Source organism: Carettochelys insculpta, chromosome 2, assembly GCF_033958435.1.
Source record: "Carettochelys insculpta isolate YL-2023 chromosome 2, ASM3395843v1, whole genome shotgun sequence".
In the NCBI taxonomy this organism is placed as follows: Eukaryota; Metazoa; Chordata; order Testudines; family Carettochelyidae; genus Carettochelys; species Carettochelys insculpta.
The window spans coordinates 3,951,631-3,968,882 of record NC_134138.1 but is presented as its reverse complement, the minus strand read 5'-3'; the positions used below and the strand labels follow the sequence as shown (position 1 = coordinate 3,968,882).

The 17,252-nt window shown below is 62.5% G+C and overlaps 2 protein-coding genes across 2 annotated transcripts in view; both read right to left on the bottom strand.

Annotated features, from left to right (window-relative positions):
* The window catches only part of LOC142009046 (uncharacterized), a 165,030-nt gene that overhangs the window by 94,153 nt on the left and 53,625 nt on the right, over positions 1-17,252 (bottom strand). The window lies entirely within an intron of this gene.
* On the bottom strand, positions 798-16,886 carry LOC142009411 (tonsoku-like protein). Its single transcript, XM_074987457.1, has 23 exons — positions 16,868-16,886; positions 16,704-16,799; positions 14,018-14,160; positions 13,551-13,734; positions 12,845-12,974; positions 12,437-12,608; positions 12,148-12,262; positions 11,433-11,578; positions 11,031-11,183; positions 10,610-10,735; positions 9,658-9,862; positions 9,437-9,501; positions 9,173-9,262; positions 8,768-8,840; positions 8,470-8,633; positions 8,237-8,360; positions 7,410-8,152; positions 7,235-7,329; positions 2,770-2,950; positions 2,437-2,515; positions 1,538-1,839; positions 915-1,086; positions 798-817 (listed from the first exon to the last, which is right to left on the bottom strand). Exons 1-23 carry the CDS (start codon positions 16,884-16,886, stop codon positions 798-800), a joined length of 3,597 nt encoding a protein of 1,198 aa, XP_074843558.1.

Here is a 17,252-nt window from a genome sequence, read left to right as displayed (position 1 = left end):
GGGGAGAGGAGGCCCCGAGGGGCCCCCGGAGCCGGGGTCTTGCCCCCTCCTTTGTCTCTCTCTCTCCCAGCCCCGACTAACTGCTTCCAACACCCAGTTCCAGTTCAAACCCCTCAGGCTCCACCTCCTCCTTTGTCTGCAGCCCAGGGGTGTCACCTGGTCGCCAGGTTACCCTCAGCAGGAGCCCCACGTGTACACACAGGTATCTCCCACTACATCACAGAGGCACTGCATATTCATGGCAGCGCCTCCTTAGCATCTTCCCAACTCGCTCATTACCATGTCCCTTCTGAAAGGAAGGGGCTTGTGTAGACATAGCCCTACTGTGCCTGACTGACTTAGATGCTGGGGGGAGAGACTGCATAGATTTGTTTATTCCAAGCCTGGAGGAACCAGTGTGGTCACCCAGGCTGTTCCCCTGTGTCCCTCTGGCCAGAGCCCTGCCCCCAGCTCACTCCCAGAGCACACCTGTCCCATGAGAAATGCAGCCCGCCTAGATTTAAAAACTGTCGGTGCTGGAGAACCCACCAAAGGTGAATTACACTCTCGCGGTCACCTGGCTTAGAGAGGGGGCCCCTGGGCTTGGGGGGATGAGTGTGCGCACGCGCGCGCACACACACTCTCTCTCTCTCCCTCCCTCCCCTGGACCAAAGGCACTTCCACCTTCGTATAAATCTCGTGTACTTCCACGTCACACCTGCACCAGTATTCAAGGTCACCACATCTCACCCCCAAGCTGTAGGCCCCGTCCCAGTGAATGGGGCCCTCCTGGCAGTGCCTCTGTGTCACAGGGGGGCCTAGCCTGTAGACCGTGGCGCTGGGGGAGGGGAGCCACAAGGGAGGGCACCACCTGTACCATGAGGCCACGCCTGCTGTGCCCCCACTCGCGGCTGGGGGAGTGCAGGGGCACTTACCTTTCAGGCTGTTGGCCAGCAGGAGGCACTGGTGCTGCCCAAAAGCCTCAGAGAAGCCACAGGCCTGCAGCCGCAGCGTGGTCAGGACCGGGCAGGCTCGAACCAGGCAGGCCAGGGCCTCGCAGCTCTTGTCCCCTAGGGGGTTCAGGCTGAGGTCCAGCTCTTCCAGGCTCTGGAACAACAGGGGCGGAGGAGTCACCCCAACCTGCTGGGCTCTGCCCTGTGCCACCAGACAGCCGGGGCTGCACCCCCGCTGGGAGGACCACAGCGGCAGCCTCAGCCCCAGAGAAGGGACGGAGCAGCAGAGCCCCCCCCATGCTACAGGGACCCTCACAACCAGCCCCTCCCCAGAAGGACCTAGGAGCAGGCACCTTGGCACCAGCATGGCCACAGCTTACTCCTCCCTGATCCGGGGAGCCCCTGGTGTCCATCAGGGCAGCCCTGGCAGGAGCTCATCAGGGCCCTTTACACCAGCAGTGCCAGAGCCGTAGCCCAGAGCGCCAGGATGGGCAGCTTGGGGGTCCCCGAACCTGCTTGTGTCTCCGGGGTTCAGGCGGGAGGCCGGGGCCCCTCCCACCTGCCGTTGAGGGGAAGGGAGGTGCTGGACACACCCACAAGCCAACCTGGAAGACCGCTTGGGAGGGCAGCCCTGCTGCCAGCGCGCGGAGCCCCTCAGCACCGAGCTGGTTGGCCGACAGGTCGAGGAGGGCCAGGCTGGGCATGGTGCCCAGCGTAGCCAGCAGCTCGGCAGCCAGGCCATCGTCCAGCCCCGTCCCAGCCAGCCGCAGCTGGCGGATGGAGCTGTGCAGCTTGAGGGCACGCAGGAGTGGGGTGAGGTGGGGTTGGTGCAAGGAGAGGCCACAGGTGCTGAACGAGGGGCCCGACTCCTGCAGCTCCATCATCTTCAGCAGAAGCCGGTGCTCGCCTGCAACAGGAGTCCATGAGGGAAGACCAGTTGCTGTGGGGCACCCAGACTGACGAGCTCCCAGCCAGCTGCTGCTGGCCGGGGCTAGAGCCAAGCAGCCAGGGAGAGGGTGGGGGGCAGCCGCGACCGAGGACACCCTCCCCCCGCCCAACACCACGTGGGGAGCAGCCGCGACCGGGGGCACCCTTCCCCCGCCCAGCACCACGTGGGGGGCAGCCGCGACCGAGGGCTCCTGACATTGCGCACCGTTCAGCGGATGCTGGACAGGTCTTCCCCTGGCATGTAGCACGGCCCTGGGGGTACCAATCTGTCCACCCGAAGCCACATTCCACCTCTGTCCCCTTCCGTAGCTGGGCCAGTGACCCGGAGACTGAGGGACTTGCCCGAGGTCACACACGCAGACGGTGGCACAGCTGTGCCCAAGTCCCCTGGACCAGCCTTCCCACTGGAGCCCCTCCTGCCTGTCCCCCCCACGGGCCGGCTGGCACTCTCCCCAGCCGGCTGACCGCCCTGAGGCGCTACAAAACCCAGCGAGACCCTGTACATCCAACGGTTCCCACACGCAGGCAGGCAGCAGGGTCCGTGGCATCCCCTTACCCACGGCCAGGCTGCAACAGGCCTTGCGATACCGGTCGGCGAGCGGGGGCAGGTCCCAGGACTGCACCTCTGCCGACACCTGCAAGGCAGACGAGAGCCCTATGGGTAGGAAGGAAGGCCGGCTGGCTGGGCAGCACTGGCAGGCTCAAACACAAGGGGAAGGGCATCGCCAGTGAGGGGTGAAGCCAGACCTCCGAGCTCCCAGTCATCTGGGCCCTGCCGGTTGGTGCAGAGTCCACAGTGATGGGCCCCACCACGACCCTTCAGCGGCCTACAGGGGGACCTGGTGGGCTCAGCCCTGGAAGCGTCAATCCTGGCTCGGGTGCCCCTCACCTCCTCGTTGCTTTGCAGGACGTCCACGATGAGATCCTGGGGAGCCAGCAGTGCCCCTTCCTTCTTGAGGGTGAGCTGGGGCAGCAGGCCACAGGCCTGGTAGTGGCGCTGGGCCGCCTGCTCTGCCAGCCACGCCACCGGGCATCTCTCGAGGTGTGATGGGGTTCTGGGGTCCCCCAAGCTCTGCACCCTGTCCGCAGGCAGGAGAGTCTTTCACTCAGCAGGAGAACAGCAGGTTTATTAGCCGACAGGACACAGCATTATACAGAGGAGTCAGTACAGCAGGCAGAGACAGCCAGTTTCATCCATGTTGAGGAGAGGAGGCCCCGAGGGGCCCCCAGAGCTGGGGCCTGGCCCCCTCCTTTGTCTCGCTCTCCCTCAGCCCAGACTAACTCCTTCCCAACTCCCAGTTCCAATTCAAACCCCTCAGGCTCCACCTCCTCCTTTGTCTGCAGTACAAAGGTGTTACCTGGTCGTCAGGGTTACCCTCAGCAGGAGCCCCACACCCTCTGTGAGCCACACACACACACACAGTTATCCCCCACTCCATCACATCTCTCCCCCCTTCCAGACCGAACTGAGCGGGGTCACTCAACTGGTGACCTGGGGAAGTTCGGGGCTCTCCCCTTGTGACAGGGCATCGGCTGTACCCTCTGTTCTCCCCTTGATGTGCACCACCTCCACGTCATAGTCCTACTGGGGGAGGCTCCAAGTCAGGAGCTTGGTCTTGGCCCTTTTCATGTGATGCAGCCGGGCAAATCCCTTTAGTTCCCTTGGGTTGGTTGGTCTCGCTGCTTCGGCCCCGGTCCGTCAGCCACGTTCTCAAGTCGGGCGGGCAGAGCCCATAGAGATGCTGCAGCACCAACAGATCAAACAGGTGTTTTGTGGTCTGGGTCCTGCCCCATCTGACCACCAGTCCATACAGCTGCTCCAGCCAATGTCTGGAATTCAGTTACAGTCCAGTAACGGAAGGTACAAATGCTTCCACCCTTGGCATTCAGCCAGACCACCACAATGGCTGTGTGCCTCAGTTTCCCCTTCCATGCCACACAAGAGGTTTGGAATGTTCCTCCTCATGTCAGAGGTTGCAAGACTAGTTACAGGGAACAATGGTGACATTTCAGAGTTACAGACTCCTTCAACATACAACTCATGCTTCTACATCAATGTCATCATGTCACATGGCTCTTTCCAAACACTCAGTGCATGGTACAATTTTACAGCTTTTGGTAGCAGCACCCCTTGGTTACAGCAGTCAGCGTGAGTAACAGAACAACCCCATTGCAACTGTACATTTACGTTGCTCTTTGGTAGACCACAACTTTTGTGTAACCTCCTTGAGAATCTGGTATTTTGGGGATAAATGGCTGAGGCCATTCTTAGCACCATCAAGTTCTAATAGTCTCTCTTGCCCCCTGGGGTGGAAATTTGATCTCTCTGGCTGTGCCCTCCCTTCTAACAAGAGCTGGGCCATTGATGATCTCAGGGAGATGCCCCCTCCCAGCCAGTCTGGAAATTTGCAAACCAAACTGCTTTCTGAGAGTTGTTTTGTGAGTCCCAGACGCAGAATCCACATGAAGGAATTCCTGTTTATCCCTTACTGGCCCACCAGGCCCACAGCTCCTTCATCCTTCCACCTCCAACTACTGCCTCCCCATGGAATCAGAAGTTGAATCCAGTATGAGAATATAAGTGTTTCCACCATCTGGAGATGGGGAATTGCTGGTGCTCTCCTGCATCCTACAGAGATTGGCTGTGCAGCTGTTTTACTTGGTTCTCACAGGGCTGCTCACATTCCCTGATAGTTTTCACTTTACTTGCACCAACTTCCAATTCCTGAGAAACTTTTACACTGCCTGCTTTGGACCCTTCCAGAGCACAGCCAGTGGTTTCATACTGAGGCAGGTCCTGGCCATCAGGAGCTGAAACAAACTTCTCCCCAGGCAAAGGGCTGCTCTGGCTCTTACAGACATGCACCTTTCCTGTTCACTCTCCTTCACCTCACTCCCATTTTCTGCAGTCCCCACAGACGGGTCAGGAAAAGTTTCAGGGAAATTCTCTTCCTTAAGAGCTTCCCCAAACAATAACTCACTCCTGTCTGCCTCCATGGGGGCACTGCTCCCTTGAGCCACAACCAGCTCCTGGGTTTCACCTACGCCCAGGATCACTTCTGGCCCATCAGGCAGATTCCCACGTAATCCCCCTCCAGGCAGACAGCCAGTACCACCGGACAGAAGGTCAGGGTCCCTTTCCTCCCTTCTGCTACCAGCTCCTTTATCTTCATCAGTCAGCGTAACTCCATTGCCCATCTGTTCTTGTGTCCTGGCGAGAGGATGACTCCGGTAGGACAGAGTCCTCTCACCCCCTCCCAATAACACCTCAGCATCAGGCAAAGAACAACTACCAGAATCGTCTGGTCTCTGGGATTCCCTGATGATACTAACTGGATTAGACCACGTTAAAGCATCATCCCCCCTGAGAGACACAGAGGTAGGCCCACTTCCCATCTGGGCTTCAGCTGCCCTCAGATCCAGCTCTGGGATCTTGGCTCCATTTCGAGCCCCCACAGGCTCAGGCAAAGGATTCACTTCCCCAGAAGCAGAAGCACTTTTCTTGCACCAAGGACCAGTGTCCTTAGCAGGGATACCACTGCCCATCCCAGAGCCATTCCCTCTGCTCCAGCCGCCATGGCTGGATTCAGAGACACACCTGGAATGCTCTTTTTTGGCGGATCCTTCTCCAGCCATCCTAGGCTGGGGAATCTTCCTCAGACAATGGGCTAGTTTCCTCATTGGCATCTTTTCCAAATGCAGGCTCTGCTCTCTCCCCAGGCTGCTGCTGCTGTTCAACACAGACAGACAATGGGAGACACTCTCTCCTTTGTCCCAGCCCCCCGGCTGGTCTCCACACACACAGAAGGTGAAGCAGCTTCTCTCACAGACAACTTGCCATTCCCAGTGGACAAGCTGCTTCCTGCACAGAAACACAGGCACCTTCCTTGGCCCAGGCCTGGAAAACTCTCCGCAGGTCTGTCTTGGCCACTAGTAGATGATGGGTTGGAATCGCTCCTTCCCTCCTTGAGCTGCGGCAGGCCACTCGGTTCAGAGCTCCAGGCAGTCCAGGGTTCCCTGCCCCGATCCGGGCTCACCTCTGCAGGATTCTCCTTAACCCTCAGCTCTGCCACTGCACATCCATGCTGCCTTGTCCAGCTTCTTTAACCTCGATTCAGTTTCCAGGTGCTGCCACTTCACAGCGGAGTTGCTCAGCGTGGTTGCAGGCTCTCAGGCTGATGCCCTCTGCACCCCACGATTCCTGGAAGAATCCCTTCAGCGTGCCAGGCTTCTTGCGGGTCACAAGCTGCCCAGGGTTAGGCCGTAGGCCCCTCTGCCCTCTGGGACTGACTCCAACAGACTCCCAGCGGAACCCCTTCTTCAGTGTGACACCCGCTCTCAAGGACCATGAGCACACTGTCTTGGGAAGAACTCATTCAGCGTCAGCCTCCTCAGGGGTCACTTGTTCCTGGGGGTTGGGCTCTCGGCCCCTCCACCTTCTGGGACCGACTCCAACAGATTCCCAGGAGTAACCCCTCCTCGGGTGTGACACCCCCTCTCGAGGACCACGACCGCAGTTGCTTGGGTTCGGCCGCAGGCCCCTCCGCCTTGGGGAACTGCACCTCTCTGCCCTTCAGCACACCTGGGTCTCGCAGGCCCCACTTCTTCCGGGGCCCCGGTCACTTACTGCTGGATGCTCCATCCTCGGGGTGCAGAACATCCCACTTCTGACACCAGTGTGATGGGGTTCTGGGGTCCCCCAAGCTCTGCACCCTGTCCGCAGGCAGGAGAGTCTTTCACTCAGCAGGAGAACAGCAGGTTTATTAGCCGACAGGACACAGCATTATACAGAGGAGTCAGTACAGCAGGCAGAGACAGCCAGTTTCATCCATGTTGAGGAGAGGAGGCCCCGAGGGGCCCCCAGAGCTGGGGCCTGGCCCCCTCCTTTGTCTCGCTCTCCCTCAGCCCAGACTAACTCCTTCCCAACTCCCAGTTCCAATTCAAACCCCTCAGGCTCCACCTCCTCCTTTGTCTGCAGTACAAAGGTGTTACCTGGTCGTCAGGGTTACCCTCAGCAGGAGCCCCACACCCTCTGTGAGCCACACACACACACACAGTTATCCCCCACTCCATCACACGAGGCCACTGCAAGGGAAGGGAAGGGAAGGGCTGAGCCAGAGCGCCCCACCAGAACCAGGCCCCCAGCCCGCCCTCCCAGGGTGGGGCAGGAACAGGGCAGCCCCCCCAGTGGCAGAGGGGAATGGCCCTGTTACCCCAAGTCCCTGACCCCCTGGCGCTGCCTGGGAGCTGGACCCCTCCGAGGGTGCTGCTAATGTTGCCCCAGACCCAGCTGGGGGGGCAGGACTCCCGGGCTCTGGGCCACGCTGGGAGGAAGGATGCGAGGCAGCTCTCACCTGTGCGGCACGGGGATGAGGAAGACGTTGTCTTGGACCCGGACCCGCACTCGGATGGGGGGTGGCCGAATCGGGGCTGCAGCCAGCAGTGGGGCCTGGGAACAGGAGAGGGGAGTCAAGACCCAAGAGACAGCCCAGGGGACTCCCTTGCTGTTGTGCACCCCCAGCACCTCACCTGTGGGGCCTCTCCACTGCCGTCTACGGGCCTCAGACCAGCGGCTGGCTCCGGAGCCACCAGGGCCTGGCCCCCGCGGGACCGACCCAGCGACGTCCTGTCCACTATCTGGGTGAGGCGGCTTTGCCGGGCCCTCCTCTTCTGGGGCAGAGCAGCTGAGAAGGGGGCTGCGCCGTCGCTCTCAGACCCACTGGTGCCCCCTGAGTCCGAGCCCGACTCCCCCGGGCGCCGGTGGCTCCTCTTGCGGGGCTTCCGGCTCGCCCCCAGGTCATCCTCCAGCCAGTCATCCCCCACGTACTCCTCGGCTGGGATCAGGGCCGGCCTGGCAGAGGCCTCGGCCGGCACCGGCTCAGGGACCTGGCAGGACTGGGCACTGCCGACGCCACGGATGGCTGCTTCGTACTTGGCCTGCCCGGTGCCAGCGGGGGGCAGCCCAGGCTCTGCCCGCCCGAGGAACCCCGGCACCCGGCTCTCCTCCCCCGGCGCCCTCAGGCTCAGGAGCCGCTGCCTTTTCTTGACGGGCCGGAGCGGGGTCATGCACTCGTCCAGCTTGGCCCAGCACTCTGGCCCCTGCCCGCCACGCTGGGTCAGGATCCTGCAGGGCGCAGTCGCCTTCGTGGAGGGGCCCCCACTCTGGGGCTGGGGGGCCACAGCTGAGTGGGGGGGTGTCAGCGGCTCAGAGAGCTCCGCATCAAACAGCTGGCTCTGCGGCACATCCTGTGGGGGCTGAGCCACCTCTGCTGCTGGGCGGGAGACAGGGAACCCCGTGAGTTGGGCCCAGCCCCCAAGAGATGCCCCCCCACAGCACCACTCCCACCCGGCCTCACCTCGCCCCACCACCGCCTCCTTGAGCAGCTGCTCCATGGCTCGGCAGCGCTGGCGCGTCTCCTGGTCCAGGTCCCGGCCGTACATCCTCACCCACTCCCGGAGGGTGCCCAGAGGGCTCAGGCCCTGCGGCGGATAAGATGGAGGGGCTGAGCCTCAGGGCCGCCCCCAGAAACCCCACAGCTGTGCAGGGGTGCCGAGCCCAGCGCCCGCCCACAGGCCGCTGCTCCCCCACCTTGGCGTTCCTCAGCACCGCCGACGCGCCCCTCTGGAGCAGCAGCTCGGCCACGTCGAAGTGGCCGCAGTTGAGAGCGTCGTGCAGGAGGGTGATCCCCTCGCAGCCTGGGCCCCCGGGGTCATCGATGGAGGCACCACACTCCAGCAGCAGCCGCACGATCTCTGGGCACAGGAGGCGGCAGTTACTGCTGGGTGGCAGCACCAGGGCCCCCTCCAGCCGGCACCCATCACCCGTTCCAGCCCCTGCCGTCATCCGCCCCCCACACCGACACCCTCCCACCCTCCTCACCACTCACCCAGGTGCCCGTGGTTACAGGCCTCGCGCAGCGGGGTCCAGCCGCAGTAATCCCGCGGGTTCAGGGGGTGGCCCTGCCCCCAGGAGGAAAGAGACATGAACAGGCATGAGGGTTACGTGGGGGCCAGGTGCCCTGCTGGGCTTCATGACAACTCCCGCAGGATCTCCCCCTCCAGCTGCCCTCCCTGCGGGCCAGGCCGGGAAGCGGCCCCAGTGCCCAGCGCCTACCTGGCTCACTCCCACGCGCCCTACAGGCAGGACACACTTGCTGAACGCGTCCCCTGCTGGGGGCTGTGAGGGCCAGAGCAGAGGGACGCCGCGACCCCAGCCAGCCGCCCAGCTGCCCCCACGGGCCGACGGAAGGTACCGCAGGGCGCCCTGCCCGGGAACGAGGAGCGGCTCCCACCTGCTCCAGGAAGAAATGGACCCGGCGCAGGTTCCCATCGATGCAGGCGCGGTGCAGCGGGGTCTCACCCCGGTCATTGCGCCGGTTCCACTGCAGGGCACAGGGAGGGCGGAGGCGGGGTCAGCACTGCCCGGGGGCCCCAGATCAGAGCCAGCCCCCTCGGCCCCCCGCCCCGCGCAGCGCCCCGGGATCCGGCCTCGCCAGGGCAGGAGCTGGAGCGACGGCCCCACGGGGCGAGGACGCTGCGCCCAGGCCCAGCCTCACCTTGGCGATCCTGCGGCGGCCAGGCACGCTCTTGCTGTAGCCGTCCAGGTCATCTTCCTCCCCGTCTGGAACGCACAGGCCTGAGTGAGGCACCCGGCTCCAATACAGCCCCCACCCTGCCAAAGGGGGGCCCGCGCCAGGCAGACGCGCAGGGCTACAGCCTCACCCGGCCGGGACTCGGCTCCGGCTCCCTCCCCGTCCCCCGCAGCCGGCCCACTCACCGCTCTCAGACAGCTCCAGGTCGCTCTCCTCCAGGGGCTCGCTGCTGTCCTCCTCCTCCTCCTCCTCCTCCTCCTCCCCCCGGCTGTCCCTGGCGCTGCTCCAGCCCTGCGAGCGGCACAGGCCCTGAAGCCTGGCCAGCGTGTCGGGGGCCTCAGGGCGCCCCCACTTCTGCTGCAGGGTGTGAAGGTGCTGTAGGATTTGCCGCTGGGGGGGTGAAAGGATGGGCTGATCACCCTGCCCAGCCGCAGATGGGGTTGGGCGCTCCCAGGGCTGCTAGCCCAGGCCTTGTCAGCTGGGGGCGCTGGCCTTTAAGGCAGTCCCCAGGCCCCCCCCCAGGCCTGAAGGGGCCCTGCAGGGAGCAAGGCCAGGGCACTGACCATTGGAGCAGCTCCCAGGTCCCCCAACCCCTGCCTAGCCCAGAAGGAGCAGCTCCCAGCACTGACCACTGGAGCAGCTGCCAGGCCCCCCAGCCTGGCCCAGCAGACAGGCTACGAGTGAGGGGAGGACGCTGGCTAGGCACTCTCGAGTCCAGCCCCAGCACCGCAGCTGCCCTGGGCGCCTTTCAGCTCTGAGCCCCGGCACCCCACGCCCTTCCCCTGCCTTTCTGCTGTGCTGGCGCAGGAGGAGCCGGGTGCAGCCTGGAATCCTGGGCGGAGTGAGGAGCTGGGCTCCCCGGCAGGTGAGCAGCACGGTCCCTCCCGGGCATGTGCCAACAAGGAGCAGAGCCTGGAAGCGGGAGGGGGCCAGAAACCAGCACTTTCGGCCACAGGCCCTAGCAGGGAGGTGTTGTGCGTAGGGCGGGGGGCTGGGAGGACTCCTGGGTGCCAGTCTCAGTTATCGCAGGCTCGGGGGACCCCGGGAGGGGCACTGCCAGCTGCCCAGCCTGAAGGGGGTGCTGCAGGCGAGCACTGGCATCCCCATTGGGCAGCAGCTTTGGGCCCATCCCCTCACCTGCAGCCTGGGCTCCCCAGCCTGCTCCGCGCACCGGAGCGCGCTCTGAAAGCAGGGCTCCAGGGCCTCGTAGCCTTCGCCAGCCTCCTCCCTGGCCAGGGCGATGTTCAGCCAGGTCTTCCCCTCCTGGGGCACACAGACAATGGGATTAGCTTCCCCCCACCAGTCCAGCTCCACTGGCAGGGAGCCCACCCAGGGGCACGGGGTAAGTGACAAACAGCAAGTCCTTTGCCATCCTGACTCTTACGCCTGCCCCACCCTCCTTCCCTGCTCCCGAGCTGTGGGGCCCAGCCAGGCCCTGCTTGCTAGCGGAGCTCCCCTCCCGCAACTCCCCAGAGCACGGCCAAGCCCAGCACGGGGTCCCCAGGCCCTGCAGGGTAAGACCGGCGGGCAGAAGGCAGAGCCCAGGCCGCCCCCTCACCTCCAGTGGGTTTCCTCGCCGCAGCGCCAGCTCCGTCTGGTAGTGCTGGACCGCCCGGCCGGGCTCCCTCAGGTCCGCAAAGGTGGTAGCCAGAGAGACATGGATCACAGCCAGCTCCTGCTCAGGCTTCTGGAGGGACTCGGCGTAGCGCAGCTGCCAGAGACACCGTCCACAGCATGCTGTGCCCGGGGTGGCCGCCCGCCCCCGCAGGGCTCGCCCAGCCCCATCCCTGCTGCCTGCAGGAATCTGAGCAGGTGCCCCTGCCCTCGGGCCAGAGCTTGGCAGCACTTCGGCGGCTAGGAGGAAGCGGAACCAGCCCCTTACCATGCACGGAGCCCAGCCTCCAGGCAGCCTGGTCCTCCCCCAGCCCACAGGCCGAGAGCAGGGGCAGCCCTCACCCACCTGCCTCTGGTAGAACTCCACCGCCCGGCGATAGTCCCCATGCTTGGAGAACAGGTCCCCCAGCTGCTCACACAGGCCCAGGGCTGTCTGCAAGTCGCCGGGCACTGCCTCCTCCAGAGCCTCCTGCAGATGGCTGACCTTCATGGCTGGGGGAGAGGCCAGCAGTGTGAGTGGCACGCACCGGGGGTGGGCTGGGTTCTTCCCCCTAGAGGCTCAGGGCAGGTAGGGGAGCCACAGGTGAAGGGGTATGTGGGGACCAAGGTCCCCCTCACCCAACCCAGCCTGCAGGCCTCTGGGACAGTGAGCACCTGCCGAGCCCCCTTCGCTGCCCCCCTGGGCTGGTGCGGGGTCAGTGTCAAAGCACCGCCCTGTGGTGCCACTGGGGCTACGTCGGGGACGTGCCAGAAGCCCTGTCAGGAGTGGCCTGTGCAAGCGCGGCCCTGCACCCGAGAAGCCGCGGCACCTTTCCCTGGGCGTGCCTGTGACACGGGGGTGGGGGGGGCGGGCACCGCCCCAGGAGCCACAAGCCACACAGGGCTGTGAAGGGGAGGGGCTGCACTGAGAGCCAGAGGTGGAGAGCTCCCAGCCCCAGTCAGCCTGGGCTGAGCCCTGGGGAGTGACACCCAACCTCCTCCCGGCCAGCTGCACAGGCCACTGGGTCCCCTCAGCCCCCCCCGCGCCGTGTCGCAGGGAGCCCCAACCCGAGCCCCCTCACCGTAACGCAGGTTCCTGCGGATGCTCTCGCGCTGCTGGGGCTGCTGGGAGCCCAGCACGTAGGCCTTCTTCAGCGAGCGCCTGGCGGCCACAAAGTCCCCCAGGCTGAGGAGCACCTGCAAGGCCCCAGGGCAGCAGGGTCAGCAAGGGGAGGGGCAGAGAGGTCCAACTACCAAAGGGTGCTGGCCTGGCGGGGGGGGAGGGGGCTGTCCCCTTGCTGGCCATGCTGGGTGGTCAGGCCCCAGGGGGAAGAGCTTGGGGGCCAAGTACGGGCTCCCCGCTGCCCTCACCTGGGCGATGCCGGCACAGCACTCACTCTCCATGCACTTCTCCTTCATGGTGTGGGCGCAGTCGCGCGCCCGCTCCAGGCAGCGCATGGCCTTGGAGTGCTGCCCCTCCCGCAGGTGGATGTGGCCCAGATTGAAGTAGGCCCGGTACAGGTCTTCGTAGAGGTGAGTCTGCCTAGAGGGAGACGGGTCACCCCCAGGGTCGCCCGCCCATTCACGTCCTCAGGAAACCCCTGGGCCCTGTGCCCCCACCTGACACCCCCCAGCCACAGCACCAGCCGGTTTCCTGAGCCAAACGGCTGCAGCCACCAGCAGAGGGTGAACCCCAGGGAAACACAGGAGCTCTTCAGAGGGGCCTTCGGCCTATCAGCACCACCACCCGCCCCCCCCAGGAAGGGGCCAGGGCCTTACTCGGAGATGAAGATGCTCTTCTTGATGTACTGGCTGCACCTGGCCTGGTCCTTCATGCTGTCGTACACCAAGCCCAGGTTGAGGTAAAGCCGGGCCCTCATCTCACTCAGCTCCCGCTGCGGCACCTTCCCTGGGACAGCCAGAGCCAGCCCGTCACCCAGCCGGCTCCACAAGGCAGGAGCTCCAGGGCCAGAGAGGGGCTGGACAGGTCCTGGACCTCTCACCCTCCAGCTGGCCGAATGAGCTGAGCAAATTGTCTCCCAAGGGATGGGGTGGGAGTGCTGGGAGGTCCCTACGGAACAGTCTCGGGCCCGGTCCTGGCTGCCCTGGTGTGGAACCGAGAGATCAGAAAAGGCTGGAGGTCCCTGAGTGCCCCTGCATATCCCACAATCCCGGCGGCGAGCCTAACTGGGCCTTACAAGCCAGCACGAGTAGATGGGAAGCCCAGATGAAAGCCTGAGGGCCTGCCCCTTCCTGGCCAGGCCAGGGAGTTCCGGCTCGGGGAGGGGATGGAGCTCAGGGACCAGGGACATCCCAGATGCAGGCTCTGGGGCAAGGACAAGGGGTAAAAGGTGGGGACTTAGACCGTCTGGTCAGACAGCCAAGGCAGAGGCCGACTGGTGACCCTCCCCAGGGCGCACCACATCCCAAGCTGATGGCTCCCCTCCCTAGCTCCGTGTCCCACAGCTCCCAGCCCGGCTCTCACCTTCCAGCTGCTCCTCCAAGATGGCCAGGCTCTTCATGAAGGCCTGCTCCACCTCCCAGAGCGCCTCCCCGGCCTGGCTGCTCTCCGCCACGAACATGTAGGTGCGGCCAATGGTGGCCCAAGCCCTCTGCTGCTCAGTGTGGTCGGACACAGCGCAGGCCAGCTCCAGATGCTGGCGCTGGTGCTGATGGAGCAGGAGAACAAGAGGGCGCATGAGACCCCCCAAGCCCCATGGATCTGGGCTGGCTTTAAATTGGGCCCTGCAAGGCTGACAGCTCAGGGGTTACCACTATGTGCCCTAGTGTTCCCTTTTAAACCCCTCCAGCCATTCTGTCGCCCCTGCTCTGGCTTGCTGCCCCTCTCACCCCGTGGCCTTTGGCGGGGCTGAATACTGGGAAAGTAGCTCTCAGCCCAGCTCCTGGGGAGCCCCAATCCCTGCAGCTGATTATCCCCCTCTCCCCCATTACCTTCAAAGCAGCTTCATAGTTCTCCAGCTCAGCCGGGCGCTCCCCAATCTTCCGGTGGGCCACGGCACAGCCGATAACATCCTCCACGCTCTCCAGGAGGCGCAGCTCCTCCTGGTGCTCCACCAGCGCCTCTCGGTACCGCCCTGCCGGGAGCAGAGAGACACTGGGGTGACGAGCGAGCCAGCTGGCTTCCCAAGGCACAGCAGGGGCCCCTGGGATGAGGCGCACCCACTCCATCAACTACAAGAGCAGCCAGAGTAACAAGCCCGGGGCGTAACCCCTCTTGGGGCTCAGAGCTGACATGCACCGGGGACTCAAGAGCACATCTCCTATGTTAACAACAGCAAGTCCCGTGGCACCTTATAGACTAACGTATTTTGCAGCAAAGGCTTTCGTGGGCAAAGACCTGCTGCATCACATAGAATCTGAGAACACTAGGACTGGAAGGGACCTTGAGAGGCCATCGAGTCCAGCCCCCTGCCCCAATGGCAGGACCAAGTACTGTCTACACCATCCCTGATAGACATCTATGTAACCTGTTCTTAACTATCTCCAGCGACAGAGATTCCACAACCTCCCTTGGCAATTTATTCCAGTGTTTGACCACCCTGACAGTGAGGAACTTCTTCCTAATGTCCAACCTAAACCTCCCTTGCTGCAGTTTACGTCCATTGCCTCTTGTTCTATCCTCAGAGGCCAAGAAGAACAAGTTTTCTCCTTCCTCCTTATGACTCCCTTTTAGATACCTGAAAACCGCTATCATGTCCCGCCTCAGTCTTCTATTTTCCAAACTCAACAAGCCCAATTCTTTCAGCCTTTCTTCATAGGTCACATTCTCTAGACCTTTAATCATTCTTGTCGCTCTTTTCTGGGCCCTCTCTAGTTTCTCCACATCCTTCCTGAACTGCGGTACCCAGAACTGAACACAATACTCCAGCTGAGGCCTAACCAGCGCAGAGTAGAGCGGGAGAATGACTTCTCGTGTCTTGTTCACAACACACCTGTTAATGCATCCTAGAATCATGTTTGCTTTTTTTGCAACAGCATCACACTGTTGACTCATATTTAGCTTGTGGTCCACTGTAACCCCTCGATCCCTTTCTGCTGTACTCATTCCTAGACATGCTCTGACAAAGCGGTTCATTGCCTCCAAAAGCTCATGCTCCAAAATCTCTGTTAATCTATAAGGTGCCTCAGGACTGCTTGTTGTTCTCGAAGTTACAGACTAACATGGCTCCCTCTGTGATACTCATCTCCCATGTTGTAGCTGACGGCCTCTGATTTTCTAGCTACAGGAAATACAGTGGCTCTAGCACACTTGGATGGCAGCAGAGCATCAGACAAAATTAGCTACATGCAACGTTAGCCAAACTGGAGCACTCTGGGATCAGCCCAGGAGCGTACAGGGGGAGAGAACAGGCTTCAGGGGGTGAAGGCAACAGGCTGTGCCGAAAGGTAAACTGGCAGAGGGCAGGGATGCTCCTGGCACAGCTCCTCAGAGATCCGACACGAGCCCAGTTGTACGATATCTATTAATGCCCAAGGCAGGAACAGCAGGAGTGCACTGATGGGCTTTGCTGCAGACACAAGTCAGGAAGGGCGCTCGCTCCGGAGGAGGATCGGCATGGTAGGCAGGACGATCGGGGGGATCTCAAAGCCTGCAGCAGAAACGAGGCGCTGCTCAGTACGACAAAGGACAAGGTGCTTGGAGTGAAGGGCTACCGATAGCCGGAGGCTCATCAGCTGAAGTGAAGGAAGGTGAGAGAAACCTGGATGCTTTGGCTGGTTATAGGGTGACTAAAGCCACCTATGCAATGCAGCCACACAGCAGGCAAAGGCACAGTCTCTCCAGCAGAGAGAGGACCACGTCCATGACTGGTGACAGCTGGTCTGGAACACGAAGTACCATTTCCTGAGCACAAAGGGGGACTTCACCCCAGAGAAAGGCAGAGAAGAGCCACTCAGGTTGTTGAGGAAGGCAGAGGTGACTGGAAGAACTTGGCTGGCCTAGCTCGCAAAGAGAAGGCTGTGAGGGTGTCCCCCGAGTCTCCGGTGATACACCAAGGAGGTCAGGCCCAGGCTGGGGCCAAAGCAGGGAATGCAAGGGACAATGCTGGCCTGAGAACAGAGAGTCTTGAGTAAAGTTGCCTGGCACAAAGGACAAGGTTTCTAACCATTGCAGGGAGCTGTGGGGACGGAGGCCAAACAAGATTCAGGTTAAAGAGAGAGCTAGACGTCACAATGGCAGGGAGTTTCAGGCATGGGGCGTTCTTCTTCAAGAGCAGGGCTCAGGTCACAGGCCAGGATCATCGCACTGAATCGGCTCCCTACTGGGGGAAGGTCAGCTGTGTGGCAGACACAATCTCCTGGGGGCTGGTCCCAGCCCATGGATGTACCATCCCTGCAAAGAAGAGCCATTCCAGGCCTGCTCCCACGGCCAGGAGCCCTCCCCAGCCCAGCCGTCACAAACACAGCCAGACCAGCACCGACAAAGACAGCCGAGAGCATTGCCCAGTGACCAACTTTCCAACGGTGGCCCCAAAAGCAGGGCCTCCAAACCTTCCTCAGAACGGCTCTCCCGGACCCATCTCTCCCAGCGTCAGCCCTGGCCACGAGAGCCAGACAGCAGTCAGCTAGCCACCCTTTGCCATTGAGAGCCAGGCCCTGGGACCCACTCACCACTCACCATGTCTGGCCAAGATCTCCCCAAGCTGGTTGCAAATGGCAGCTTCCTCCTTCAGGCTGCCACTCCTCCGGGCCTTGTCCTTTGCTTTCTGGAGCACTGGGGGGCCAGGGGGAGAGAAGAACATCAGAACCCGGTCAAGCTCCCACAGCCTGTCAGCATCAAACCCCTCTGGCGCAGAGTCATCGGCCCTCTAACTACGTGCCCAGCTCAGGGCAACAAATCACAACACGCAGGATTTCCAATTACCTCCACCACCATGGAATCTGACCCCCAGCCTGGCTGCATGCTCCCTGGGGGAGACAGGAGCTGAGTCCCAGACAGATGGACAGGACTGTCGCAGGGTAGTCCAAACCCCCTCACCCCACACTGCCCAGACCCGTCTGGGAGCCTAGCTCAACGATCCCACCTATAAATGACCCTCTCTCTGGCCCCACATGTTGACCCACACACCCTCAGCCCCACCCACCTCCACCCTCTCTGACACCCTCCTGCCTCCCTGCCACACACAACTGCAATATCGCCTTCAACTCCCGCACCCCCTCTGCCCTT